Source organism: Sminthopsis crassicaudata, chromosome 2 (assembly GCF_048593235.1).
Source record: "Sminthopsis crassicaudata isolate SCR6 chromosome 2, ASM4859323v1, whole genome shotgun sequence".
In the NCBI taxonomy this organism is placed as follows: Eukaryota; Metazoa; Chordata; class Mammalia; order Dasyuromorphia; family Dasyuridae; genus Sminthopsis; species Sminthopsis crassicaudata.
The window spans coordinates 244625864-244641661 of NC_133618.1; the positions used below are offsets into that span (position 1 = coordinate 244625864).

The 15798-nt window shown below is 39.1% G+C and overlaps 1 protein-coding gene across 1 annotated transcript in view; it reads right to left on the bottom strand.

Moving 5' to 3' along the window:
• Positions 1–410: 410 nt before the first annotated feature.
• APCDD1L (APC down-regulated 1 like) overlaps positions 411–15798 on the bottom strand; it is a 52721-nt gene continuing 37333 nt past the window's right edge. Inside the window, exons 2-4 of the mRNA XM_074288690.1 lie at positions 9917–10091; positions 6940–7489; positions 411–2953 (exon numbers count right to left, since the gene is read on the bottom strand). Of these exons, the coding sequence (XP_074144791.1) occupies positions 2180–2953; positions 6940–7489; positions 9917–10091 (1499 nt within the window). The 3' untranslated portion in view covers positions 411–2179. The remainder of the gene's footprint in view (positions 2954–6939; positions 7490–9916; positions 10092–15798) is intronic.

Consider the following 15798-nt stretch of genomic DNA (forward strand, 5'->3'; position numbering starts at 1 on the left):
TTCAAAAAATTGAAGCTCTACAGGTAGCATGTGGGTCACAATGATCACTTCTTCCCCGAAAGTTCACAGCAATACACTCAATTTCAATTTAAAATGTTACCCACAGAGTATAAAAGCCTGAACATGGAATGATAATTTTCAATGCCCAAAAGAAAAAAGTATTTGAAAAATTAGCCCTAAAATCAGAGCCCCAGAAAAAAGAAATAGAGAAGCACTTGAGGTCTGTCTGTAAGGGGGTTTTCCCTTTAAGCAACACTTTTTAATATAGTTATATGTTCTATTTTAGGCTTCTTCTCTAAATCTCTGGGTTCAGTTTGCAACAAGAAATTTTAGTTATTTATAATCGAAGTTAGAGCATGAACCCTTACGCTCCTCAGCCTTTAATAACCACAGGGATCACTGTTCAGTTGTATAATTGTTTATGAAAAATATATTTAAATTTTAATATGATTAAAATTGTAATATGATGTGCAAATGTGATTCATTTGCACCATACATAGGTGAATTGGTTAGTGTAAATGGCATCCCCTTGGAATCTACCTACTCCAAAGCCTCACCACATTATACATGAGTAATCTTACAACTGTAGTTCTATAAATATATTCTCTGAAAGACAGTTTGGTTTGGAACTTACAAAGATTAACTTTTCTTAAAAACAAGAATGGTTAGGAAAGTCAAATGGGGTTTTTTCTGCAGATGCCAGTTGAACAAAAGAAATGGACCAGAATGATGAATTCTAGTGAAAAGCAGTACTTGTTTTAAAAACAATCTTATCATCCAGAACTGGAAAAGATTTCAGAAATTATCTAAAAACCCTCTCATTTTACAGATGAAGAAACCAGACCAGCAAAGAAAAGGGGCTTCATTCCACGTAAACAAAGTCACTTGTAAGACCTGGATTTGAATCTTAAAATATGTAATGTAAGTGATGAAAGTAGGGATGGAGGGTGAAAGGAGGAAATCATTAAAATGTTTCTCAAGTCCTCGAGTTCATCATGCTTGAGGAATTTTTAGAATTATGAAAATGATACTTCAGTTCTACTTCCACCACCACCACCACCCTCATTCCCATTTATAGTCCACTCTCTACCACATAAGTAAATTCACACTTCAGGTTGTTTAACAGAGATTTGTAGGCCTTAGTCAAGAAGAACTTTGACAATATGATTCAAGGAATAAGCTTCTGTAGTATAAAGATGCTGTGAATACAAAGACTCAAAAAAAAAAAAATCTTAGGAATCAAATAATCCAAGAGTTATTAGCCTGGAGTCTGATGGCTTTTAAAATACTTAAATAACATTTTGATATAATTGATTTTCTTTTTAATCCTATGTATATTGTTTTATGCACTTGAAAATTTCTAAGAGAGATTTTGCAACACACACACAAAAAAGAAAAATGTTAAGAACCCAAGAAAATATTTTTATCCATCTGGGGTACTGGTTACAAATAACTAAAGAATTACAATAAAATTCATTTTCTAGATTTGCCATTTACCAATTTGTAAAATGGATCTAAATAATAATAAAAATGGACCTAAAGCCATCCACCTATAAGATATCCATGCCATTTATTCTCTTACTAGTATTTAAAGAACTGGAAATTTTCTGATGAAGAAAAAACTATGCCAAAAATCCATATGAGTTTTTTGGCTATCCAGTAGCTAAAAATGTTTAAGAGTGAATAATAAACTAGCCTGTGTGTAATCTGGAAGGGGTTGTGTCTGGTTAACCTGTCTCTCAGATGTCTTTGAATTCCTTAGCTTTGAATGAGACCAAAGGGAACGCCCCTTAGGAATAATCCTACCTCATAAACAGAGGTCCTGGAAGGCTGGACATTTCTAGGGTGGAAATTTTGAATTTGAGAAGCACAGAAATTCTGGCAGCACTTTGAGAGGCTGAGGTAGCCTCGGAATACATGCCACTTAAAACTTAAGGCAGCATCTTTAATTTACATCACCAGATTTAGTATGAACTACTGAGTTCAACAGAATCAGCATTACTCAGGAACTTGGAAGTGGACATTTGTAAGCTGAGTCTAGTCTCAAGAAGACCACTCTTCCACTATCCATATTTAAGCAAGTCTCAGGGATTAGAAAAGGTGCTGATCTTGGAAATGTGCCTGGAGGGATGTCTCAAACTGCAGGGAATTCCCTCCTGCTTTGGGAGCCAACAATTCATCAATTTAAGTCCCACCTTAAAAATGTCAGGGTTGTGATCAGAAGTAGGCTGCCCATAGAATGGACTTTTGAGGATCTGTTCCTGCCACTATATTTTTCCGGCTGATGACTATGATGAAGTTGTCTAGAAAAGCCGCCAGATGCTCCCGCACATTGCACCAGAGGATCTTGATAGGAAGTAGGACGCTTCTCTGGGATGTCTGGGTTGGAGCCATCTGTGGGCCTCTCTCCAATAAACAACAGGCTTTGGCCTCTTAGGTCTTGTTCAATTTTAAAGAGTTCAAATTCCACGTGAGGGAGCTTGATGCCCAGGGGTGAGCACCCGTTGGTTGGGGTGACGTCCTGCTCCACTCCAAGGGCCCAGGACCCTGCATCCCCACAGCTCCCTGGGTGTGAGATGTTCAGCATTGCTGCTGTAACCTGGTCCATGGGGGTCACACGGGCTCGGGTGACCCTGAATGTCAGCTCTGTGCCACCTCTAACCTTGGTGGACGGGGTACCTTTGTTGTAGTGCCCAGAGGCATACACAGTGAATGTGGGCTGTCGGCAAGCCGGGTCGGAGTAGTGGTGATAATAGCCTTCCCACGTCCGGTTACCACCGTGGAACGTGAAGAGTCTGGTCAGGAAGAGCACCGCGGGCCGGACCTCGCACCGCAAGCTGACCCACTTACCACCGAGCCGCAGGGGCAGTGTGGCCCTGTGGGGCAGGATTGGAGGGTGGTGTTCATCCGAACGGTAAATGATTCCACAAGCTGGGCAAGGGTGTGAGTGGTGCTGGCAAAGGGCAAAAATAAGAAAGTGAATTTAATGAGGAAACAGAAGTATGGTCAGTCAACCTGAGAGGAGTAGACCACAACCTCCCCTCCCCTCCTTCTACTCCCACCCCCAGCCCTGCAAGCTTCTTCCCCAGTTACCACAGGACAAAAATATTTCATTAGAAATCTTTTGGGGAATTTATGAATAAAGTTTTTAAATCTCTAAGTCTCCTATTAAAAAGTCAATTTATACCTAAAAAGCATGAAAAAAAAAAAAAGCCAGGCATAGTAAGACTTGGGGCTCTTGGCAAAATAAAGATCTGTGTTCTCTAATCTCCCTTTCTGCAACCCTATTTTCTTTCTTTTTTTTTTTTTTTTTTTTTTTTTCCTGAGGCAATTTGGGTTAAGTGATTTGCCTAGGACCATACAGCTAGGAAGTGTTAAGTGTCTAAAATCGGATTTGAACTCAGGCTCTTCTGACTTCAGGGCCAGCGCTCTATCCTCAACGCCATTTAGCTGCCCCTAAATGAAAATTAAATGAAAACAAAAACAAACAAATCTCCCTATTGCTACATACATACTAAGAATCAAAGGAAGACCCCTTAAGAAGACCTTCAGGCTTGAGAGGGATGGATGGGCTGTGATCTAGCTGACAAGCACCCAAGCACCTGAGACCCCAGTACCAGTCTGGGAATATACATATATGCATACATATACATATATATCAAGGAATTGTAACAATTGGGTTCTAGTCCAACCTCTTTCATAATTCTTTCATAATATATAAATTATATATATATCAGTGTATTATATATATATACAAATTATATATAATAAATTATGTATATATGTATTATATATTATGTATGCATGTATACATAATATATTATTATAAGTATATAATAGTACAAGAGGATGAGAAAATCAGAAGGAATCATAGCGATAGTATAATCCAACCTCCTTTAAAGCTGAGAAAACTGAAGACTAGAGAGGAAAGGGAACTATGAAAGAAGTTGGACTAGAACCCAATTGTTCCAACTCCTTGATACTTCTCCTAACACTTACCTCATAGCACCCATCTTACTCCCAGCCTTCTCCAAACTTAAGATCATAAGCCTGTTCTCTAGGAGCTTTAATCCCTATTCCACAATTCATTTCCCTCTTCTTAAACTGTTAAAAGCTGGATTTAGTGTGACAGTGAAGGCTTTAAGCCAAATGTGACATAGAATAAAGCCACAAGGATAGCTTAGTATCCTTCTCATAACTCAGTCAATGGAGTCAAAAGGGAGAGCAGAGAGATTAGATTTTATAATTGAATAATTTGTAGGTTTGTCCCTTGTCATAACAGGAAGATCTAACTGCTCTGCAATTCTAAAAGGAAATGGGAGGGGGGAATTTGGTTTGGTAAGGGAAGAGCCCAACCATGAAATCTTTGTACAAATTCCCTTTATTAAAAAAAAAAAAAAAAAAAAATTGAAAATGTTCATCAAAGATTTCCTGAGAAGCTTGGTACCAAGAAAATTGAATACCAGGTACCAGATAAGGGGGAAAGGTTGGGGAATGGGACGGAATCATTTGATCAAAGACTGGTTTACTCTTGGCTTTCTTTTTAAGACTTTTGTACATATAGTTACATGATGAATCTAACTTTTCATAGATTTGTACAAGAAAAAAATATACGTTTGGCTTGCAAGGTTTACACCCTGGGGGTTGTGAAAGCTCTTTAAAATATGCCAGTTAATAGTTAGACATGGTTGCAGTAGAAATTAACTCACCCCCATCAGTAGGTAGCTGTAGTACTATATAGTCCTTGATTGCAGTCTGTAATTGAGCCATTTGGGGCTAACATTACAACTTAGGTCACCTTAATATATAGTGACAGTACATGGTAAGTTAAATATAAATCCCCAAAAGAACACACATACATTATATATACACACATACATACATATACTTCACAAGCAGGCAGGAAATTCTTTGATAATAGCTGGTAATTTGGGGCAAGAAGATTTCTTCAGAGCAGATGCAGACAGGATACTAGGGGCCAGGGTAGGGAGAAAAATGACATTTTCTCCTTAGATTTAATTTTTTTTAAGATAAAGAAAATTATCCTGTCTTACTCTGAATGTTCATTTTAGCATTGTCTAGAATTCTACTTGTTCTTAACCAACGCCCCCCCACCCCAACAAAATTAGCATGTTGTGTCTGTAGCCAAAGTCTTAGTAGATTAAATGTTTCATAAGTAATTTCTGACAGTTTCTTATTATTCCTGAGAGATGACCTCATGTACTAAGATGTTCTTGGTCCACTTCAGGCTGGTGAATTAGCACCAAATCCAGTGAGTAGATCTGGGTACCTGATTGGTTTTAAATTAGCTTCTCCAAATGCTCTATGTTTACCATCTGGTTTAGCTCACCAGCATGGCTGTAGCCCAGTAAAGCACAGTGTAACAATGGAATGTGCTACTTAGAGCTATGTGCCTCTTCCCCTCTGTAAAGCATTTCTTGGGTTGATTTTTTTTTCTCCTCTTTTTTTTTTTTTTTTAACAATTTTTTTTTAATGAGTAGTATTTTTAACACACATCTGGCACCCTTCAAATCCCATTCTCAATCACATCTCAAAATGAGTTGGGGATAAATTTAAATTTTCTGGAAAGAAGCCAGACTGGCTGAGATTGGGGAGTTTGGGGGGATGGGGCCAAAGAGGAGACGATGGGACGGAATGGTAAGGAAGAAACCTCGCTTAGGGAGAAGGTAAATGGTTGTTCACCATGTACTCTCAGCATTTTCTGAGATCATAGCATTTGCCTGAATTCTCTGCTATTTCCTCTCCCAATACTATTATGGGACAATATGATAACCTCCCTATGGATGCTTGCTCTCTCTCATCTCTTAAGTTAGGTCAACATTGGTTTCATATTGCCTCAAAACACAAAGTACAAAAAGAAAAGGAATGAATCATTCTCAGGTAACAAAAAACAGGTGTTTTGTTCATTGTGATCTTTTTTTTTTTTTCTGTTCTCAATGGGGAGAGGGCATAAATTGTTAGTTCATTTCCATCCATCCTTTTATTCCCCAAGCCCTTAGTGAGAGGAGTATCTCTCTATCCAGTCTGAATCCTTGACTGCTCTATGCATAATTAGGTGCTGGTAGATATATTGCTTCTCACTATTATCAAAGAATTTCCTGCCTGCTTACAGAGAAGATCTATAGATAAAGACAGATACAATTTCTGGGATTATTTAAACATAACATACCATATGCTGTGAGATTAATGTGAGATTTTAGGTCTAGTGGAACCAGTAAGTCAAAGATGCTAGTTCAGCACTGTCATTAACTATTAATGAAACATGGAACAAATCACTTAACTGCCTTGGATCTCACTTTCCTCATCTGTAAATGGGAGTTGGGTAACAAGGTCAAAACTTAATTTTTCAAGTCTCCTTGCTTTCTCTAGACACAAATTATTAGATTATCGTCAGTGTGAGTGCATTTCATTTACTCTGCTCCCAACCAAATATGGATATTGCCATCAACAGTTAATTTGGGTGAGAAGAAGGAAGATTATCGGTATGCAAGGAAACTATAAAAGATTCACCTCCACATCACTGTGAGAGTACCCTCTCCCAAAGCAAACACAACTTTTCTACACCTTTAGTAGACAACCTTAATGTGATCCTGCAGCCAAAAAGAAAAATCATTCCTTTTTTGCCCAACCTTCTGGTAATGAGTCCCTCTACACTTATCTTGACTGGTGTTTAGATGACAGACATAGTCTCTTGCCCCTCCCATACTCAATGCCCTTTCAACTTGACAAACCTGCCCAAAATTTCTGTTCCCTTGTACTAGCTTCTGGAGCCCAGAATCCTCTCCACCCCACACCTGGGCAGTGAAGGGGGATTTCACCAGATTTGTCATCCTGGCAAAAATATCTTAAATAAGAGTGAATCGATGCAGACCTGGAGTAACAACCGTGAAAAAGTGGTGTAATGACTAGTATTATTACCATGGCGCTCTGGAGTGGCCGTTGGTACCCAGTGGGTCGGTAGTGAAGCCTCTCTGACCATTCCGTGTGGATGTCACCCAGATACAACTCCTCCACCACCCTGTTGCCTGGCATCTGCTGCAGCTTATAGTGCCTTTCCACTCGGATCAGGCTGAGTTCATGCATGGCAAAGCCCAGGGCCCCAGTGCAGTCTATTTCAGCCTTGGCGCTCAGGAGTTCATAGACAGTCCCTGGTATCCAGGACCTCCCCGGGGGGAGTAGTTTACCACAGCCTCTGCCACCTGTCCGATTGATGCGCTCTGCTATCTCCACAACAGCGCTCTGGCTGTGGAAGACGATGCCGACCTTGTGCAGGTGGTAGTTGGCTTCTGTGGCCCCACGAGTTATCCAGGATGCCTGGCGGAGGCGGAGCTTGCCCTTGATGAGCAGGGAGTACAAGGGTTCCCGGCAGGAAGGGTCCTGGTAGTAGAACTGGTATGCCTTAAACAGGCGGTTTGAGTAGAACATGTATGACCTGGTGAGGAACTCCGGCCCTGGGCGCACCTCACAGCTACAGTGATGTGGAGAATGGAAGGAAGGATGGGGGAAAAAAAACAAGAGAACATCAGAATGGCCAAGGCTGGACTCTGACAAGAGGATTAAATACAGGTACCCTCCCTAATGGCAATAACCATGGCTGACATTTAATATAATGCATATAATATATTATAAAATATATATATAATATTATATTACATAAATATAATATAAGCATATTTCATGTATGTATTGCCTCATTTGAAAAAACCCTAAGAAATGGGTGCTATCTCTTAAAGATAAGGAAACTAAGGCTGAGACAGGATCACAGCTTTGGAGGGTCTGAGGTAGAATTTGAATTCTAAGCCCAGCATTCTATCTACCACACTCTAGGTAGTGTGAGACCTAGAGACCTAACCAACCTCAAAGAGTTACAGATTTATCCCAAACACCTAGTTTACTCAAATAAACATTACAATAATAATAACTAATCATAACTAGTATTTATTTAGCATTTTTAGGTTGGCAAAAAAAAATTTACCAATGATTACATTTCATCCTCATTATTATCCCCATTTTACAGATGAGAAAACTGAGGTTAAGTGAATTGCCCACTAAGCTGCTGAGGTTTGATTCCCAACTCTCAGGTCCAATGCCACTACCCTTTTAGATCTCCTTTCCACAGACTCCTCCAACACCTATAAGTTTATTTCTCACTATTTGAAGTGGAATTTATTTCTCTTTAAACTTTGAAGCAGATTCCTTGGTTCTAATGTTAATTGGATATAGAGCTGGAAAGAGCCTTAGGGATCATCTTGTCAAACACTTTCATTTTACAGCTGAGGAAACTGAGATAAGTGGTGACAATTCCAAAGATAGACAACGATTCTTTATGGAAGGGAAAAAACTGACAGGTCTCCAAGGAACAATTCAGTTTCTACAGCACACTTTCTACTATGTAACACATTTAAAACTGAATTCTCTCAGAGACCCAGACTCAAAGGAACAGGTTCTCACAAAAATTAATAAAAAGCATATTTTAGGGTTCATTTTAAGGCTACTATTATTGAGCTGTGTTATAATTTTAACCTTGATTTTATCTTGGAAACTGTTTAAGGGAATTTTGGAAAAGTGGGATGCTATGGTGTTCCTTGTTTGCCTCATTTCCCTCAAGCAGGAAGGAAATGGCAAATTACTCCACACTCTTTGCCAGAAAAACCCAAAATAGGGTCAGAAAGAGCTGGACATGATCGAAATGACTGAACATCAGAAAATCGGTCCCTGGATCTATAGAAAGGCAAGGACCTCAGATATTTTTTCAGGGACTGGGAAGGGGTGGTGGCTCCATTATGAAGTCTCTTAGAGGCTTAGAAAGCAAGTCTTTTAGAGAATCCCAGAAATGAAAAGCCCAAAAATTTTTCTAGAGTAGCTTCCTTCTTCCCCACTCCCCAGCCCATTCTTTTCTTCTTTATGAAATGCTAACAAATGCTCACACATCATTGTTCTTCCTTCAAATTGGTGGGTGGGGATGAGGGTAGCAGATGCAGAATATTCATGCAGCATTTTTTGCACAGAGTCATCCAGGTGTCTGACAACCCAATCTCCCACAGCTCCTCCTCCTGGATATCCCACAAGAGTGAACCTTAGGCTAACACCCATGGCTATTCTCTGGCCCTGATGATGCAATGTCTTAGGGCAGAGACAAAACTGAGCAAGACCACTTTGCATACTTGGGAAATAGGCCCAGCTAAGACTTTAGGGATTGGTGTTCACTGGAAAGATATCCAAATGGCTACAAGAATAAGATCTTAAGGCATAGTGGATGGGGAATCTCTCTAGCGATATAGAGTCCAAGATCTGCCTAATTAGTCATGTGGGCGTTTCCCACCTATAAAATAAAGCACGTGGACTACATGGGAGCATTCTAGCTCTGGAATGGGACCAATGGGGGGGGGGGGGGAGGAAGAACTAGTGTACTGAGTGGTGTTCCCAGACAGGACTCACCTGGCTTTTTTTTTTTTTTTTTTTGCCTTTCCCCTAATATAAAAACACAAAGTACAAAAGTACAACAGGGGTTCTTAACTCCCAAAATTTTAAGGATAGATAGATAGGATAGATAATTTACAATACAATATAATTTACAATCTAAGTGTTTTATTTTATACATTTAAAAACATTATTTTAAGAAGGCGTCCATAGGCTTTGTTATTTCTGCCAAAGGGGTTTCTGATATGAAAATAATTTTAAAATTCCGGTTTTCTAAGCTGGGAAGTCCAGCAAAGTTCTAATTCAAAGGGTTGAAACCATAGCAAAGGACCCTGTCACTGGAAGACTGGTCTTGTATCAAATATAGTAGTGAGATTTTAATATGAATTTTCGGGGTACTAGGTAACCCGAGGATTAGAGCCCGGCAGGTAGCAGGGAGAGCTTGTGATCGCCCTGGAAGAGGAAGTATCTTTACCTCGTGGAGATCCAGTGACCCTCCAGCCTTGGAGGGAGCAGCGCCGTAATTCTGGCTCCGTCCTGAAGATGGTGCAGTTGGTACTGACACTGGGATTCCCACTGCAGCCGGCCGGAGCTGTTCCTCTGGCCCTGGAGAGCAGCTCCATCCCAATGCTGGATCCCAGATGCGCAGGCTTAAAGCAAGACACATGTGTTAGGAGGCACGGTCCTGGACTCCCTGCCCATGGGACGGGGGAATAGAGGGGGCGCGCGGGGAGAAGGCTGTTGCCCTGGGGTTTCAGCTTGCCTGGTTCACCCTATCAGAGACTAATAAACGGGAGGAACCCGGGAATTTTTTCTAGATACATTCAGATCCAGGATAACTTCCTCGGTAATCAGCAAGTAGCTTCCCCGGCCTGACATGCGATGGACCCAGAATACATCCTATGGCCGCGGATATCACACAAGGACGTTTTCCCCTCTGCTGAAATAACTCATAAGCCCTCCGGGGGCCTCAGGTACTGAACTAGGTTTTCCGAGGCCAAAAGAATTCCTTACCTGATGGCTGTGTCCCTCTCAGTGAAGTTGGTTCTCAGGGATGGAGAATGACTGACCAGCACTGGGGCTATAAAATCTGCTAAATCTTGTGTTTCAGGACCTCCCGGTGATTCGTATATTTTTTAAAATTCCGATTGTGTTGCTCATTAATCTATGACCTTAATGCTTCTTTCTCACTTTCTCCTTGTGTTTGTCTCTCTGAGAGACAGAAAATTTGTCTCTGTCTCCGTGTCTGGGTGTGTGTCTGTCTCTGTTTCTTTCTCCCCCTCTTTCTCCTTCTCTGTCTCTGTGTGTCTCTGTCTCTCTTTTCCCCTTTTTGTCTCTGTCTCTCTGTCTCCATCTCTATTTCTCTCTTTCTGTCTCTCTCTCCCTCCTTTCTTTCTTCCCTTTCCCTTCCCCCCAAACTCTCTCTCAACTCTCTCTCTCTCTCTCTCTCTCTCTCTCTCTCTCTCTCTCTCTCTCTCTCTCTCTCTCCTCTCTCTCTGTCTCTCTCTCTGTCTCTGTCTCTCTCTCTCTGTCTGTCTCTCTCTCTGTCTCTCTCTCTGTGTCTCTCTCTCTCTCTCTCTCTCTCTCTCTCTCTCTCTCTCTGTCTCTCTCTCTGTCTCTCTCTCTCTCTCTCTCTCTCTCTCTCTCTCTCTCTCTCTCTCTGTGTCTCTCTCTGTCTCTCTCTCTGTGTCTCTCTCTCTCTCTCTCTCTCTCTCTCTCTCTCTCTCTCTCTCTCTATATATATATATATATATATATATATATATATATATATATATATACACACAAACACATATATATGCACATGATAGATTTGATCAGGAGCTTGTTATTTCATTATTATATGGAATTCCCCTATAAGAAAATTAGAGAAAAGAGCTGGTGCAATGAACAGAATGCTAAACCTGGAGTAAGGAAGTCTTGAGCTCAAATTCATCCTCATATACTTACTGATTGTGTGACCTGGGAAAAAAAATCACTTAATCATTATCTGCCTCAGTTTCCTCATCTATAAAATGGAAATGATAATAAATAATAGCACCTATCTCATAGGGTTGTTGTGAGGATGAAATGAGTTAATATTTATAAAGAGCTTATTTGAATGCAAGTTATTTGGAAACTCCCTCTATCAACAGATGCACATAAGCAACTATTCTACAATTTATAATCTTAAAGTTTTTTTTTTTTTTTTCCTGAAGGCAACAGGAAATTAAGTCTTGCCCAAGTTCACTCAGCCAGTAAGAGGCAGAGGCAGAGCTTGACCCGGGTCTTCCTGACTGAGGCTGGTTCTCTACTACTAGCCTAAACTGTATTCAAACATAAAATTATTTCTTTATACATGATGCCTGAAATTCTCCTGACAGAGACCATAAACTCGATTTGCAGAATAAGAAATACATTTCCCTACTCTACAAGAGTGGGGATTTGTTTTTCTTGGCCGCATATTTCTTCTCCACCCCCTCTAATTTGGATGGGGGGGTGGCAGTATTCGAGTGGGGAGGGAGGTTGTTAGGGACAGGGTTATCAGAAAAGAAAATCATCAAAGTGGTTTCTTGTTTTTAATACAAAGAGAACCAAAGTCACAAAGTTACAGGATGAATTTATTATATACTTTAAACTTTAATAGAGACTTGAACTTTTCCTGCTGTGTATATGGAAGTGCTCATTTTATTTCATGTTTATTCATTTCAGAATTTTTAAAAAACAATTTAAAATATGTCAAGGCTGTGAATACCTCTCTTTAAAGAACACTTTAAAGAACACTTGTATTATCTAGCCATTAACACTTCAGCTGAATGTCCAAAGAGAATGGGAATTGGAATAGATACATTTTTAAATGAAAATAAAGACTGGATCAGAAAGGACAAATTAGAGTATTGCTGTAGTGAGTACAAGTCTCTCATGTTTCTGCTAGTCCTTTATATTCTCCCCTTTATATCTTCTCCCCCCCCTTTTTGTTCTCTCCTCTCTTGCACTCAACCGATAGTGCCCTCCTGTTCAGATACTTAACTAGGTCATACAGCATAAAAGACAATATTTTAACCAAGGTCCTCTGGTTATGGAGTTAGCACTTTTTCTTCTGTACCACATTGCTTTCCAGTCACAGAATCATATCTTAGAATCTCAATGTTAGTAGGGACTTCAAAAACTACCTACAGTTACAGAATCATAATTAGGGATTTTGGCACTTAGAGAAAACAACAATTGTAATTCATAATTCAAAAATAATGTAGGAAGCAAATTAAAATAAATTCAATTTACCTGGAGGGGAGATTATTCAGTATAGTGGCTTCTATACTACTGAAGGATTTTTCTTTTTTTTACCCTTTAAATTTTGGTGCCCTAGAACAAAGCCAAAGTTATTCTTGTCTCCATATCTAGTTCTACCTCTTTCTCAAATGCAGGAACACTTTACACTTTCAACAATAGCATCCTTAGAAGGCTTGCACTTTTCTGGGGACAGAGATTTCATTACCATGACCTTTTTCACAATGAGATAAATCCCACATGATATAGGTACTCTCCTAGTTAACAAAAACAAAGGTCTTAAATAAAACTCAAAGGCAGTGCATACACAGATATACATAAGAAACATGGCTTTAGAGATGCTGCCAACTTGTAAAACAATGTAATGCTTCCCTAGAACAGCTAACTGCAGGATCATACCATTCTCTCCCAATGGTATTTTCACTTTGAATGTGATTTCTTGCTGTGGAACACAAAACTGATCAAGAGATTTTAGTTGATTGTAGTAAGTAGGTGAAATAGTAAATAGATGAAAGAGAAGGGCTTCTACCCTGACTTAAACTAAGGACTACCTTAATCCTGAAGGACTTAGATACTTGGAGACTTGGCAAAGGAGAGAGAGGAAAGGAGAGAGAGAGAAAGAAGGAAATGAATGTGTAACAAAAGAGAGGAAGAACCCCAAATAAACTTTATTTAGCAATCATATGAGCATGGTAGATCTGGATGGAACAATGGGGATCATCTACCTCAACTTCCCTCATTTTACATGTAAACCAAGAAGCCCCAAAATTAAGCTGCTTCTCTAAAGTCGCATAAATGGTAAGAGGTCAAGTAACTATAGTTCCAATTCAAATGATATCATAAATTTAAAGATGGAAGACACATAAAAAATTATTTAGGCTAAGATGCTCATTTTATAGATAGATAAGACAAACAAGGTCCCAAAAGGTAAACTGTCTTACCCTAACATAGGTTAGGATTATTACCCATTGAATCCGAATCCACTGTTCTTTCCACATGACCTTCTACTTCACATTCATTCCAAGCCCACTTCTGAGATAGGGTCTGCCTTGCCCATATTACAACACACACAAAATCTATATTGAAAGAACCTTCTGGGAGTTGCTGATCCAACTGATATCTGGGGGAACAGAAATCCCCTACACAACATTCCTGATAAGAGGTTGTCCAGCCTTCAGAAGAAGGACTCAAATATCTTCCAAGGCTACCAGTTCCACTTTTGGACATCTTTTCAATTTCTTATTTCTATTTCTTTCCTTTTTAGAATGAGTAGAACAAACTTAATAACTCCCACAGAACATCTCTTTATGTGCTTGAAGACTGCTACCAAAGTCAGTAAATCAATCAATCAATAAACATTTATTAAGCACCTATAAAGTGCCTGGTACAGTGTTAAGTGCTATGGAGACAAAGCAGCAAAAAACAGCTTCTTACCTCAAGGAATCTCACAATCTACTGAAGGAGAAAACAAGCAAACAAATACCTATGAAAAGCTATATACAGGATAAACAGGAAATAATTAAAGGAGAAGGTGCTAGAAGAGGGGTTGAGGCTTCCTATAGAAGGTAGGATTTTCACTGGTTCTTGAAGGAAGTCATGAGACAGAGATGAGGAGAAAGAATTTTCTAGGCATGGAGGATCTCTTGTTCAAAAGCACCAAGATGGGAATAGAATGTCGCATGGAAGAATGGCAAGATCATTTTGGCTGGATGATAGTTTGTCTAAAGAACAATGATGGAATAGACCCTACAAAAGTAGGCTGGAGTCAGATTGTGAAGGACTTTAAATGCTAGAGCAGTTTATAATTTTTTTTTTCTTAGATGTAATAGGGAGTCCCTGGACCTTACTGAACAGAGGAATGACATGATTCCTTTCAGTTTGAACAGTCTATGATTTTTTTTTGGTCTGTGTTTTCTTTCACAACATCACTAATATGGAAATATGTTTTGCATGACTGCATATGTATAACCTATATCAAATTGCTTGCCTTCTCATTGATGAATAGGAGAAAAGGGAGAAAGGGAAAGAACTTAGAACTCAAAATTTTAGAATGATTGTTAAAAATTTTTTATACATGATTGGAAAAACTAATAAGAAAACAGTCTGTAAGTCTTGTTATCCATAAAACTGACCAATTATCTTCATCTAACCCAAAACGAAGTTTGATCATAAAAATATTACCTTTCCTGATCTTGTTTCATGCTATATTTTCCCTTAAAGTGGGCCAGATATGAATTTTACTCCCCTCACCTTGCCATTAATATTGATGATGAGCATAATTATCCTTACATTCAGATAGCCATCTGTTTACAAAATTCTTCCCCACCTATTATTATCTCATTGGAGCCCCAAATCACCCTTGGATAGATCAGATGGGCTGGGATTACTGGTTTAACAGGAAAGAGCTGTTGGGCTGATTCTTCAGATGATTTTCATTTGAGGCAATGAGAAAACAGATATAAAGACAAAATCAGAGAGATTGTATAACATTATTTTCTATTATTAGTAGTATTATAAAAATTTACTTGAAGTCTGTGCAGTGAAAACTCAGGCCTTTGGCTAGATTGTTGATCTTCACATTATAGTCTGCCCAGCAGGTAAGATGCTAATGAAAATATGAAGGATAATCATTTTCCTTTTCAGTATTGACTGGAGCAAATCCACCTTTGTGTAGCTTTTTTTCCTCTAATTACAAAGTTCCAGGTTTCAGCAGGATATGTAGTATCATGTATGATGAAGAGATGGAACTCTAAACATATCAGAACTTCTATGATCAGTTACTTCCTAGGAACCTGACTGAGCCTTTTGATCCTCAGAGAATTTTGCAGCAAATTTGAACAATATTTGTTGTTAACATACTTGTCTATTAGTACTAGTTTCATGGCCATAGTTTGCCTTAAAGGAGTACTTAGAATGTATTAAATAGAAAAGAAGAGAAAACTGATGTTGAGCTCATTGCCACATCCAGAACATAAAACATTAATTTCTTTACACATGCTTATCGTAACAGAATTGATTTAAATAAGAGCTAGAAGGGAGCTCAGAGGTCATCTAGTCTAACTCTCATGTTATAGATTAGGAAACTAAAGC